This window comes from Mirounga leonina, unplaced genomic scaffold, assembly GCF_011800145.1.
Source record: "Mirounga leonina isolate KUSES-001 unplaced genomic scaffold, KU_Mleo_1.0 Mir_174, whole genome shotgun sequence".
NCBI lineage: Eukaryota > Metazoa > Chordata > Mammalia > Carnivora > Phocidae > Mirounga > Mirounga leonina.
The window spans coordinates 37,048,370-37,062,073 of record NW_023270451.1 but is presented as its reverse complement, the minus strand read 5'-3'; the positions used below and the strand labels follow the sequence as shown (position 1 = coordinate 37,062,073).

General features: G+C 37.4%; 1 protein-coding gene across 1 annotated transcript in view; it reads right to left on the bottom strand.

Annotated features, from left to right (window-relative positions):
• Nucleotides 1-1,203: 1,203 nt before the first annotated feature.
• Nucleotides 1,204-13,704, bottom strand: part of ABCB5 (ATP binding cassette subfamily B member 5) — a 115,966-nt gene continuing 103,465 nt past the window's right edge. The window contains exons 24-27 of the mRNA XM_035021432.1: nt 12,195-12,392; nt 8,267-8,473; nt 2,878-3,024; nt 1,204-1,401 (exon numbers count right to left, since the gene is read on the bottom strand). Of these exons, the coding sequence (XP_034877323.1) occupies nt 1,204-1,401; nt 2,878-3,024; nt 8,267-8,473; nt 12,195-12,392 (750 nt within the window). The remainder of the gene's footprint in view (nt 1,402-2,877; nt 3,025-8,266; nt 8,474-12,194; nt 12,393-13,704) is intronic.

Below are 13,704 nucleotides of genomic sequence, written 5' to 3'. Positions count from 1 at the left end.
GGCACTTGATGGAATGAGCACTGGGTGTTGTATGCAACTGATGAATCACTAAATTCTACCTCACAGTATATGTTAATTAAATTGAATTTAAATAAATAAAAAAAGTAGCCACAGGCTTTCAGTGTTAATGTTTCTAAACAATAAATCCGTTCTCAACCCCCACTCCTATTTTTATTTTTCATTTAAAAAAAGTGGCATATGCACAAATGGTTTTAGTTTTTTTTTTACAATATTTCTGATTATTGGCAACTGGCTGTGTCACTGTAAATGGAAGAAGATACAATTAAAAATAGAGATAATATCACTAGATGAAATTACATAAGTAAGTGGAAAATATGACTCAGTTTACCAATATTGTTATTTACACTGAACTTTTAGATAATATATTACATAAAATAAAGTACATGTAAAATTTAAACAAATTACTTGATTGAATAATAGAAGATGGCTTTTAAAATTTTTCACCAATAATAAAACTAACTCTTATTTTAAGTAAGTAAGTGTTCATACACAAATATGCCTGTAATTCTGCAAAACCTAAAGCTTGGAATAATGAAATCTTCAGGATGGATCATGTGAGGCATTTCACTTACTGGTAAATTGGAAGATAACTATCTAATTCTGCCAGAAATTTTACATTGTAATCCTCCCTATCCCCCTAATAAAGGGATATAGCTGAATTTTGGGAACACTGGATATTCATTAAAAGAAACATTGAGAGAGAGATGAGAGAAAGTCCTATGGTCTGAAGAATAGGACTTGCTCAAAGTGCTTTAATATGTGTTACAAAATGCTGGAAGCTCCACGGTAAAATCATTCAGCCCCAATTACATCTCTCTCTTTACTAAAATCTTTCAATTCAGTTAACTGGATAATTTTTCTCTCTTGGAATATATTCCCAATTTTATAGTCGAAGTTGACAGGAAAATAGATTCATTTTGTAGGAAACTTCTTTACAAACACATGGGTCAGAACATTTTTACAAAGGAGGGAAGCAGGCATTATCTCACATGAGTTTAGCAAATTTTGTTTCCTTTAAAAAATCTGAAGAGAAGATGTTGTGTACACAGAACGTGTCTGTACTTGAATAGCATGATTCCGGATATTGATACATGTAACAAAAGAGATCAAAGCATGCCAAATAATTACTAAGTACTTTCTTTGCATTACACAAAGATAAAGTATGTGCTAACTCCAACAGCATCACTGCACTGACTGTGCATTTACTAATTTAAAATACATATCTCGATTTCTCAGGAGTTCTTGATGAGTTCCCTGTTCCTTTATTTTCCCATTGTGCAGGACCACTATCAGATCTGCATTCTGTATTGTGGAGAGTCTGTGAGCAACCACTAGGCAAGTCCTCCCCTTTCTGGCCTTATTGAGGGCATACTGAACCACCTGGAAGAGAAAAGGACCTGTGATTGCTAGCTTGACTTAGATGCTAATAAACTTACCCAAATCAAATTGGTAAAGGTAATCTAATAACATTCTTTGTGTATTTGCTTATCCCCAAAGGCAACTGCCCTGCTTTGTGAAATACTCACCATACTCAATAGAAATCTAGAAAAAGTAATTATAGACACATTTAGACTTCTAATTAGAAAAGCTTTTGTGATAATGAATAAAAATGAGGTGGTTGTCTGTATGTAAGTAGGTGGTTCCAAACTCAAGAGTCAGAAAGTAATATTTCCACACCTAAGTAGAATGTCTAATTTACTTACTCCATTTCTTCTCATAGCATTTATTTATTTATTTTGGTAGAATTTAGCTATAAAATTATTCTGGCTAAAGTCTCAGCTATGATGGGTTATAATGTTGTACAGAAGAAATGAGAGTGAGGCTGAAAACCAGTATTTATTGAATATATAAAATATTCATCCCAATGATGGATATCTAATTTAAGTCCCTGCAATAACCCCATAAGGTGGGGGATATTTTTTTTTGTGATGAATAAACTGAGATTCGAAAAGTCCAGGTCACTTGACCAAGGTCATACTGCTAGTAACTGATGAATCCAGGATTACAGCTCAGGTATGTCTGATTCAAAAAATCATGTTTTTTTCTTTCATTAACACACTGTCTACTTAGAAGTCAAGAATGATAATCATTTACAAATACCAATTGTGTGATGGTTAACCACATAAACTCTTAGATCAGACACCCTCTATTAAACTCAGGGAAGTTACATAACTTTTCTAAGCCTTAGTATGCTAACCTATAAAATGCATATGGCTAATAAAATAAGCTAATTCATCAAGTTGTGAGGATTGAGATAATAGCATATAATGGGCACTTGGTAAATTACCAATGTTCATTTAACAAATAAGTGCCTACTATGTGCAAGAAACCATTAGAGCACAAGGACATAGCAAAATTTAACATCCGAAGGAGCCTGCAATGTAGGTCTATTGTCAGTCTCTTTTTTTCCCTTGTTTTCTTCTCAAACAGAGCTAACTGTCTATAGAAGAGGGAGTAACTAGCAGGCTCTGACACTGTAGTGTAGATTACTCTTTTAAGGCATGCAGATTGCCTTATTAATTTGTTTGGTATCATAAACATAATAATAAATAGGAAAGTTATTTTTCTTGGGCTTTTTACTTGACTGGAGAAACATTTCAAGAATTGGGCCTTTCTGATAAATCAAGTGAGAAAACCCTTCTAGAACATAAGATGCCCTGTGTCCCAACTCCCTCCCACCTACCCACCAGCCTCTAACATTTTTTTTTTAAAGGCCAGAACCTTAATTAGAACTTGTGACCCTATGATTACAATTCTCTCCAGGTCTTTCTTGCCCCAAACTGACCTTGATTTCTTCCACAATACTCCACTCTCTTATTTGATATAATATTCTGAGATGAAATAAGAGAAAGTTACCTTTTCATTCTCATTATCAAGGGCTGAAGTGGCCTCATCCAACAGTAAAATTTTTGGTTTCCGGAGAAGAGCCCTTGCGATAGCTAGTCTTTGTTTCTGGCCTCCAGAAAGCAGTGTTCCTTTCAGTCCAACTTGTGTGTTGTATTTCTATTACAGGAACATGCAATTAAGAAAGCAAGGCTTGGTTATTTAAATTAGCATGGCAACAGTGGGCGAGAACCATCTAAATATTTCAAATTTTGCTACTCTTGAAAATTTGTGTCCCAACAAGTGCTGAAATCTATTCTTGGGCTTTGTTGCAAATAAACGCTAAACCAGCAGTAAACACTACCATCTCATTTACATATCTACGCAGATCACAAACAGCAGACCTTTGCCATTAGGCTTCTACAAAGGGATTGTTTGAATTAAAGCATAAGAAAAAAATTACTGGCGAATGTTTTCAGTAAACACAAATCTTTTTGCATTAAATTCTATTACCTTCTATTTTCAGGTCAAAATGATTTAAAGTATATAAAAACAAGGAAATCATTGGGTTTCTTCACTCTGGCTCTCACCAAACTCTAGGGGCACACCTCTCCAGGGACTGGGATCCTGTTCTCCGTCCCGCAGGTATCTTCCTAGCAGTAAATTAGGCTGGTGTCTGTAGACAGTCCGTTCATCTTTTCAGGCCATAACAGTGACATTTAGCACTCCCAATGTTTCCATGGCCCTCCTACTTACTAGTGACCTTTTCTCCAGTGTTTTCCTCCACAGAAGAATAAAGAAACTGCTAGAGGAGTATCCTGAAGCTGCTGTAGTCTGCTAAATCATGACCAGTCAGTTCAGTTGGTACAAGCAGGCTCCCACTTGCTTTCTAGATTGTCCCATTGACTCTACTTTCCTCCAAGGTTTCACACTGCTTTCTAATACCCCTTGACAGTTGTCTAACAAATATATACTATTGATATCTAGACAAGAATGTGTGGATGGATTGACTCTCGTGGGAAAGCAAGTCTAATTATACAACCTTCTAAAGGTGGATCCTGTAGCAGCATCATAGAGAAGATGCAGCATGTGATTAACATGCTGTTTGTTTGTCTTAGTGACTTAGAGAAGCTTGAATTAATTGCCTTTCCCTTCACATCTGACTGCCTTCAAGGGGTACCATTTGGGTGGAGTGGGTATCGAGAGAGCCTGTGACACAGCCTTATGATAAATGTGTTTACTTCACCTCAAAGTTCATTTTTCAATTTAAAATGCACAGTTGTTTGCTTTATATAAAACAATGGTGTCTGAGTTACTAAAGCCCAGTAAAAGTGTCTTCTCTGAAGTGAATGCTCTCCAAAAAAAACCAGACTTTATCTCCTCTGTGCTTTTATCTAGGACTGCCAGCACACTGGGCCCCTTCCTTCTAAAATACATTTTATTAAATTTGGAATCACAGGACAGGATAATCAGATAAAACTATGTCATTCATTTCCACACACCACAAAGTTCCCATCCAAATTAGAGAATCCAACCCTAAACCAAAAACTGAGAGAGGATTGGGTGGAAATGATAATGGTTTATAGCTCTTCCTGCCAGTCTAGCTTAAATTGTACACGGGTTATTCTAGTGTAGCTGAAGAAGATAACAATACTAGCTTAGAAATCACTTTGCATTTCTTGGCCTTCTCTGGATTGCAGGAAGATCTTAGCATCAAGAATGAATTGGATGAAAATTAAATTCAGATGTTTTTGTCCATCATTAAGCAGAACAGATTATAAATGTCAATATACACATTGTCTCAATACCAACCTAAAAACATTTTCAGATACTCAGAGTGAAGGTTTTCATTTTTTAATGAAGAATTACAGGGGCACCTGGGTGTCTAAGTCGGTTAAGCGTCTGCCTTCAGCTCGGGTCATGATCCTGGAGTCTTGGGATCCAGCCCCGCATTGGGCTCCCTGCTCAGTGGACACCCTGCTTCTCCCTCTGCCCCTCCCCCTGCTCATGCTCACGTGACCTCTTTCAAAAAAATAAATGAATAAAATCTTTAAAAAAAAAGAACTACAGAGTTTCACTTTCCTGTTTAAAGATTTTATTTATTTTTATGAGAAAGAGCGCACAAGAAGAGTAAGTAGCAGGCAGAGGGAGAGAGAGAAGCAGGCTCCCTGCTGAGCAGGGAGTCTGACTCAACTCAGGGGGGCTCGATCCCAGTCCCCTGAGATCATGACCTGAGCCGATGCTTAACCAACTGAGCCACCCAGGCGTCCCTCATTCTGCTGTTTAAACTGAAAATCTAAATCAATTTTCTGGCAAACACTGGGATGGATGGTGAGTATCCTAAAATATGCAACCTGTTTATGACATGCTTAAGGAACAATGACTCCTTGATACGAACCTGGGGCTAAAAGCCAGTTGGGTTCTGGAGAGAACATCAGAAAGTCTAATCCTAACCAACTGTATTCTAGAGAATCCCTGCAAACCCTGGAGAGAAATTTAGGGTGGTTTCAGTGGTTGAAGTCTTATTCAAGGAGCCTTGATGTGTCCTGATCGAGAGCTGCATCTATACCTGGTAAGTTTCTCAGAGGATCCTCAAGACCAAGGCCGTGTTGCTTCAACTCCCCTCCTAGGTGGGTATTTCTGGATGTCTGCAGGTCATCTCCATAGTATATAGTATAGATGTTACCCTTAGCATTCTCCAAATTGATGCCTTGCTATTCACCCTCTGAGTTTGAGTTGCCAGTCAGGTCCACAATCCCTTACCAGAAACCCTTAGGTCTATATCTGTTTAAGAATTCTTTTTTGGGGGGCACCTGGATGGCTCACTTAGTTAAGCTTCTGACTCTTGATTTCGGCTCAGGTTATGATCTCAGGGTTGTGAGATCGAGCCCCTTGTTGGGCTCTGTGCTTAAGATTCTCTCTCCTGCTCTGCCCCTCCCTCCCGCTCTCTCTCTCTCAAAAAAAAAGCAAACAACCTGTTTGACTTTATTTATTTTGTAATCTCTATACCCAACATGGGGCTTGAACTCACAGCCCTGAGATCAAGAGTCACATGCTCTACCAACTGAGCCAGCCAAGTGCCCCTTGTTTGTTTGACTTTAGAAGAAAATATACTACAAATTGTATATACTATAATATATATTTAGTATGTGATATATAATAACACCCCCAGAAGTTCTGGGGAAGCAAGTGGTAATCAAACATATGAATATTTGTGCAGAAATATTTGATTATTCATTCTAAGTAGGATTAATAAAGACTACATATGGCTTCACATCATTTTGGCCACCAAATAAGTCTGCACCAAACATACAAAATTTGTGTGTAAGGGATGGAGTTTAACAGCTTTTGGAAACTGGAACTGGGGAACAGAAAGTGTGGACCTGCACTACTCTCATCCAGAATGTTGTAAAGCACCAGGGCTTGTCCTTTTAATGCCAATCTCTGCCATTACCACAAAGGCCACAGTGCCTCCTGGATGAGCAAACAAGAGGCTGAGTTTCGGCAGCAACTTTTTGCTTTAAAATCTGATCACATTATTTCTTTGCCTAAAAATGTCTAGTGGTTTCCTATTTCCAATAAGACAGAGTCCAAGCTTCTTAGCCTAGTATATCAGAACCTTCACATTTAGTCTCTGCTCATGTTTTGGCCTCTTCTCAATTCCCCAATTTATGCCTTATGCTCAGGATTTTAAATTTATTTCCTTCCAAACACCTGAAACTCTTTTATATATGTATGTTTCCATGTGAGCCTATTCTGTCTTCTAAGTATGGATTTGTCTCCTCTCTGCCTGGGGAACTTCTACTCATTTTTCAAAATCCGATTTAAAACAACATCTTCTGTGTGATTTCCTCTGAGCTCCTAAAGAATTTGTCACTCCTGCCTTTGTAAGCTCATCACACACTCTGTGTGCTTTTATTCCAGCAGGCTGTCGAGTGTATCGTACACTTTCTTGCTCACTTTTTTTTTTTTTTTTTTTAAAGATTTTATTTATTTATTTGACAGAGAGAGACACAGCGAGAGAGGGAACACAAGCAGGGGGAGTGGGAGAGGGAGAAGCAGGCTTCCCGCCGAGCAGGGAGCCCGATGTGGGACTCGATCCCGGGACTCCGGGATCATGACCTGAGCCGAAGGCAGTTGCTCAACCAACTGAGCCACCCAGGCGCCCCTCTTGCTCACTTTTCACAGACATTCCTGAGCCATGTTTTGGTAATTCCACTTTTCCAATATCTTTTAAATCCTTTTCCTTGTTTTATTTCACTTTATAATTACTAATTCAGGCATTCATAACACTGGAAATAGCTCCTAAATCATCTCCCAACTCCCTCTCTTTTCCTCACTACAACAAATGATCATTTACATTGCTGCTAGATGTGATGTCCAATGTCCTATTCCAAAATGATATTTTGGCACCAGATTTCTTTATGGTTCTACATATTTTTTTTTTTTTTTTTGGGTAATGGTGATATGAAGGTAAACTAACGTTAAAAACACTGAGAAACAAGTCATTCTTTCTTTTAGGAAATAACATCATCTTGGTTTCTAAAGTTTATTGTAAAAAGTTAGCATACTGAATCTCTGCAAAATGTAGTTTTGGGTAAATTTGGGAAATAGGACAACAGAAATAATGAAAGATAATGAACAATTTAAGAGTAAAAGTCAAATGTTATGAATATGTGGTAGGTGACAGGAGTGGTGGGGACTCTTCTAAGTAAGGTGGCCATGGAGGGTCTCGGCAAAGATGACATTTCAAGGAGCTCGAAAGTTAAGGAGTTGGCTCTGCAAAGAGCCGGAGGAAGGGAGGTCCTGGCTGAAGAAACAGCAAGTGTAAATGTCCTGACGTAGGGAAAAACTTGGTGTGTTCATGAGATAGAAAAGAGGACAGTGTGGTTGGAGCAGAATGAGCATATGGTAAGGAAGGAACTGGAGAGGCAAGCAGGACCAGATCACAGAAAGCTTTGCCAGCCACATAAGAAATTTGAACATTTTTTTAAGTGCAAAGGGATGCCATTAGGAAGTTTTAAGCAGGAAGGGACAGAATCTAATTTATGTTTTTAAAAGATCCCCCTAGTTAGTGTGAGGAAGAAGAATTATAATGGGGCAGACTGGCAGCAGGAAGACAGACTAAGATGCTATCGGAGTGGTCCAGGGGTTGGAGAGGATGATGGTGGTATAGACATGAGTAGAGTGTATATGGATAAAAGGTAAAGAATCAAATCAATCAAATCAATTAATATTCAGTGAATATTAATACAGTTTGGTCTTGGAAAAACTAGTCCAGAAACATCTCAATCTTTGCTTTTTACATATAACTTTATATTAGATGCTAGCAATAAATAAGTTGTATAATTCAAGTAGCACATAAAAGCACTTAGGCTTACTTGGCAGCTTTGTAATTCAAGATTTCAGATATTTTTCTTACCTCAGGGAGACCTTCAATAAAAGAATGAATATTTGCTGCATTTGCTACTTCTTTTATTTCATCTAATGGCACAACACGGCTGTTATCACCATAGGCAATGTTGTCGGCAATGCTACAGTTGAAGAGTACAGGCTCTTGAGAAACAACTGCTATTTGGGAACGGAGCCACTGTACATTCAGTTCCTTTGCATCCACACCATCAAACAGCTGCCAAGAGCAAAATGGAGAATGGTATGTGAAGATCCAACAACTGTATCATGTTACAGTTCCTATATTCAAACATATACAAATTATAACAAGAAGGGTAGGAATTCAAGCTGCCTCACAGTAAAATGCTACCCAAGGATGTATCGTAAATCATACTGCACAGAAGCAGAGTGTAACTGACTAAAATGCCAACTCCTAAACTTTCTTGACATTTCTACGAACGGCCACATAGTCTAGAGACTTGCCTGGAGTCCAGAGTAAAGCTGGTGCTTTGTGCTGAAGTCAGATGGCAAATGAACAACCTCTACTGTAACAGGACCCCACTTTATTAAAGCCCAGAGAGAGAAGGTGTAGACTGATACAATAGTCCACATATAGAGGTATGTCATTTTGTACACAACCATGCTTATTCACATGAACATATAACAACATTCAACTGGCATTTGATGAGGATACCTACTAGCTGATGGGGACTTTTCAGGTACCAGGGAAATAGTGGTAAGCAAGACAAAACTCTTGCCCTCCTGCAGCTTATATTCTAGTGGGGACAGGCAGTCAATAAACACACTAACAAATAAGCAACTCAAAAAAGAGTGTCATGAAAACAGGATAATGGGATTGAGAGTGACTGAGGATGTGGGGAGGAAGTGGGAAGCAGGTTGGTGAATGTGTTATTTTCTACGGAGTAATCTAAGAAACCCTACCTAAGGAAGTAGCATTTAGATTGAGACTTGAATGGTAAGTAGTCAGCAAAGAGGTTAGAGCGAGAAAATTCCAATCAGGGAAACAGCAAGAACGAAGGCCATTAAGTGAGTTTAAAGAACACAAAGAAGCCAGTGAGACAACACACAGTATATAAGGTGGGGAGTGGTAGGAGAGGAGTTTGGAGAGAGAGGCAGGGACCAGATCATGAAGGACCATGATTGATGGAATGGACTCTGTTTTATTCTAACTGTGGTAGGAAGCCATTGGAAGGTTTAAAGGAGGGATGTGCTATGTTATGTGCAAATAGATGACTGTTACCTAATTTTGGACTAATTGTTAACTCAGTGTTACCACTGGTAACAAGGGAGCCATTCTGGACCATTTTATTTTGCAAATAGTCATTGAGAATCTGTGATGGGGGGGGAACCATCCTGTAAATTGCAGGAGAATGAGGACTAATATGACAGTCTTTGACTTTTAGGGGCTTAGGATTTTTTGTGGGGAGGAGGAGGCAGAACAGGAAGGTGTGTGTGTGTGTATGTGATGTGGTGCTGGTTGTGGGGAGAGGATATTGAAAACCTGAATATAAGGAAGAGTAAGAAAGGTGCCAGGTGAGAAAAAGTCACTGGGATTCTAAGGCGAGAGAGGTTGCATCTTTTTTTGAGATCAGGATGCAGGACTTAATGGAGCTGATTTAGGTAAGCCCTAACCATGCTTAAAATTTTGGGAGTTGGTGGGTGGAGAAGGCCAGTGGGAAGAGTAGGAAGCCTGAAACAGGGTGGCAGAGGAAATTTATCTCTGTCTTAAACCAAGAGAATAAAGAAAGAGCCTAGATACAGATATTAGAACCCTCCTCTAACACCTGTATTCTAAAAGAATTCCATATCTTTTAAGATCAAAATTCCTTTTTTTCTTTTTTAAAATTTCTAATTTGTAGACTTTTAATTTTTCTTAAATTTTTAAAAAAATTTGAGTACAGTTGACACTCAATGTTACATTAGTTTCAGGTGTGCAATATAGTGATTCAACTTCTCTATACATTATGCTATGCTCACCACAAGTGTAGCTACCATCTGTCATCATTCAAGGCTAGTACAATATTACTGGCCATATTTCTTATGTTGTGCCCTTTATTCTTGTGACTTATTCATTCCATAACTAGAAGCCTCTATCTCCTACTTACCCCCCTTCATCCATTCTGCCCATCCCCCTCCTTCCCTCTGGCTACTATCCGTTTGTTCCTGTGTGTTTATAGGTCTAATTCTGCTAGTTTATTTGTTTATTCATTTGTGTTGTTTTTTAGATTCCCCATATAAGTGAAATCATATGGTATTTGTCTTTCTCAGTCTGACTTATTTCACTTAGCATAATACGCTCTAGGTCCATCCATGTTATCACAAATCGCAAGATCTCATCCTTTTTTATGGCTGAATTATATTCCATTGCATATATATATATATATATATATATATATATATATATATATATATATATATGCATCTCACATCTTCCTTATCCATTTGTCTATCAATGGACACTTAGTTTGCTCCATATCTTGGTATTATAAATAATGCTGCAATAAACACAGTGGTGCACATATCTTTTCAAATTAGTGTTTTCATTTTCTTTGGGTAAATATCCAGTAGTGGAATTATTGGATCATATAGTATTTCTACTTATAATTTTTTGAGGAACCTTCATATTCTTTTCCACAGTGGCTATATCAATTTACATCCCTACCAACAGTGCATGAGTGTTCATTTTCCTCCACATTCTTGCCAACATCTGTTATTTCTTATCTTTTTGATTCTAGTCATTCTGACAGGTATAAAGTGATATGTCATTGTGGTTTTAATTTACATTTCCCTGATGATTAGTGATGTTGACCACCTTTTTATGTGTTGTTGGCCATCTGTATGTCTTTGAAAAATATCTCTTCAGGTCCTCTGCCCATTTTTAAATTGGATTTTTTTTTTTTCTTTTTGGTATTGAGTTGTAGAAGTTCTTTATATATTTTGGACATTAACCCTTTACTGGAGATATCATTTGCAAATATTTTCTCCCATTCAGTAGGCTGCCTTTTTATTTTGTTGTTTTCCTTCACTGTGCAAAAGCTTATTTTGATGTAGTCCCAATAGTTTATTTTTGCTTTCATTTCCCTTGCCTTAGATGACATATTTAGAAAAATGTTGGCTATAGCCAATGTCAGAGAAATTACTGCCTGTGTTCTCTTCTAGGACTGTTGTAGTTTCAGGTCTCACATGTAGGTAATCTACTTTGAGTTGTTTTATATATGTTAGAAAGTGGTCCAGTTTCATCCTTTTGCATATAACTGTCCAGTTTTCCTAGCACATTTATTGAAGAGACTGTCTTTTCCCTATTCTATATTCTTCCTTTTGTCAAAGGTGTGGCTTTATTTCTGGACTCTGTATTATGTTCCATTGATCTATGTGTCTGTTTTTGTGCCAGTACCATACTGTTCTGATTACTACAGCTTTGTGATATAACTTGAAGTCTGGAATTGTAATGCTTCCAGCTTTGCTCTTCTTTTTTTTTTAAGATTGTTTGGGCTATTTGGGGTCTTTTGTGGTTCCATACAAATTTTAGGATTGTTTTAGCTTTGTGAAAAATGCTGTTGGTATTTTGATAGACATTGCATTAAATCCATAGATTGTTTTGGGTACTACAGACATTTTAACAATATTTGTTCTTCCAATTGATGAGCATGGAATATCTTACCATTTGTTTGTGTTGTCTTCAATTTAAGATCAAAATTTCTGTCACCATCATGACTGAAGAATCTTTGAGTCTTTGTATTTTGTATTTAGTCTCAAAGTCCTATCCATCATTTTTGTTATTGGTTTGCTTGTCCACTTAGTTAAGGGAGAGAGATTTTTTTTTTTAAACTACTGCCCTGTTTACCCTATTCAAACCAGTAAGGATGATTAAGCCCAAGGGAATGTTTAAGAATAGCACCACTAAACCCTAGATAAGCAGTACTTAAAATCAGTCTTACCACTTGTCCTTGTACAGGGTCATAAAATCTCTGCAGAAGTTGGATAGAAGTGCTTTTTCCACAGCCACTGCTCCCAACAAATGCTACTGTCTTCCCTTTCTCAATACTGAGGGATAAGCCACAAAGGATGAGAACATCCTGGCGACATGGATAGAAAAAAGAGACCTCTCGAAACTCTATATTCCCTTTACATGTATCCTGCGAAAGAAAGTTGGCAGGGTTTAGAATGATAACTTAAAAGATTGTAACACATTATAGCACATTGGCTGAGTGTTTCCTGAAAATTATGCATATTTCCACAACCATTTTATTTTAAACAGTATTCCTCTCTATAGAGCTGTTGACTGCCTGATCATTTCTGTCACTTTTGTTTAGGTTTTTACATCTGTACTTCTTGTCTCCATTACTGGACTTCACCAAGTTCCTAAAAAGCACTGGTTTCCTTTGGTTTCACTACCTAGACATAGTCTAATCTGCAGACTAGCTGTTTGACCAAATGTTCTGAATAATTGTAAATATCTTTAAAAATTTAGTTTGTCTTTTACAGACCTTTATTGCTTAATTTGGAATAGCTGGGGTCCTCATAAACTATATGTATAAATGTTATTTTTCTAAGTTGGACCATGTTTTACAGTTAATATATATTATGCTTTGAATTTGGGCTTATCTTTGTTTTCAATTGATCATTATTCAGCAGTGATGCCTAAAAGTTTATTTTTCTGGGGCGCCTGGGTGGCTCAGATGGTTAAGCGTCTGCCTTCAGCTCAGGTCATGATCCGGGGTCCTGGGATTGAGCCCCGCATTGGCCTCCCTGCTCGGCGGGAAGCCTGCTTCTCCCCCTCCCACTCCCCCTCCTTGTGTTCCCTCTCTTGCTGTGTCTCTCTCTGTCAAATAAATAAATAAAATCTTTAAAAAATAAATAAATAAAAGTTTATTTTTCTCTCTATGCTTCAATCTCTTTTGTTAATTTGTAAACCAATACTTATATATATACCAAGGATGTTTACAAAAGACTTTCCAGAACTATCACTAAATGATTAACTTTCCCTTTATATATTTGGTTCTAAGATTTTGGATTCTTTTGAACTTCATGTTTGCTTGCCCTCATTCAATTGCATTTTAAATAGTCAGGTTTAATAGTCATGCTCAGCATATTCTGAACCCAGCATACAGGCAGAAGGCAGGGGTATGTGGAGGACAAGAGCATCAAAAAATGTTTGATGATGATACTGTGTTGTCAAAAGAAAGAAATGTTAGGATATATGCCAAAATGTTAAGTGCTGTAGTAGCTTATTTTTAGCTTATTCAGTGCTTTCTGCTTTTCCCTGAAATGAATATTATTTATGCAAAAATGTTTAACAAAATCAACCTGGGAACTACAGAATAATGAAGAGTGCATTATTTTTGTGTACGCTCTGTGGCTCTGGAAAAGGCATAGAGAGATTTTATACTACTAGACTTTAATACATTTTAAAATTTATTCTTACTATTTTAAATATTTTTTTAAAAG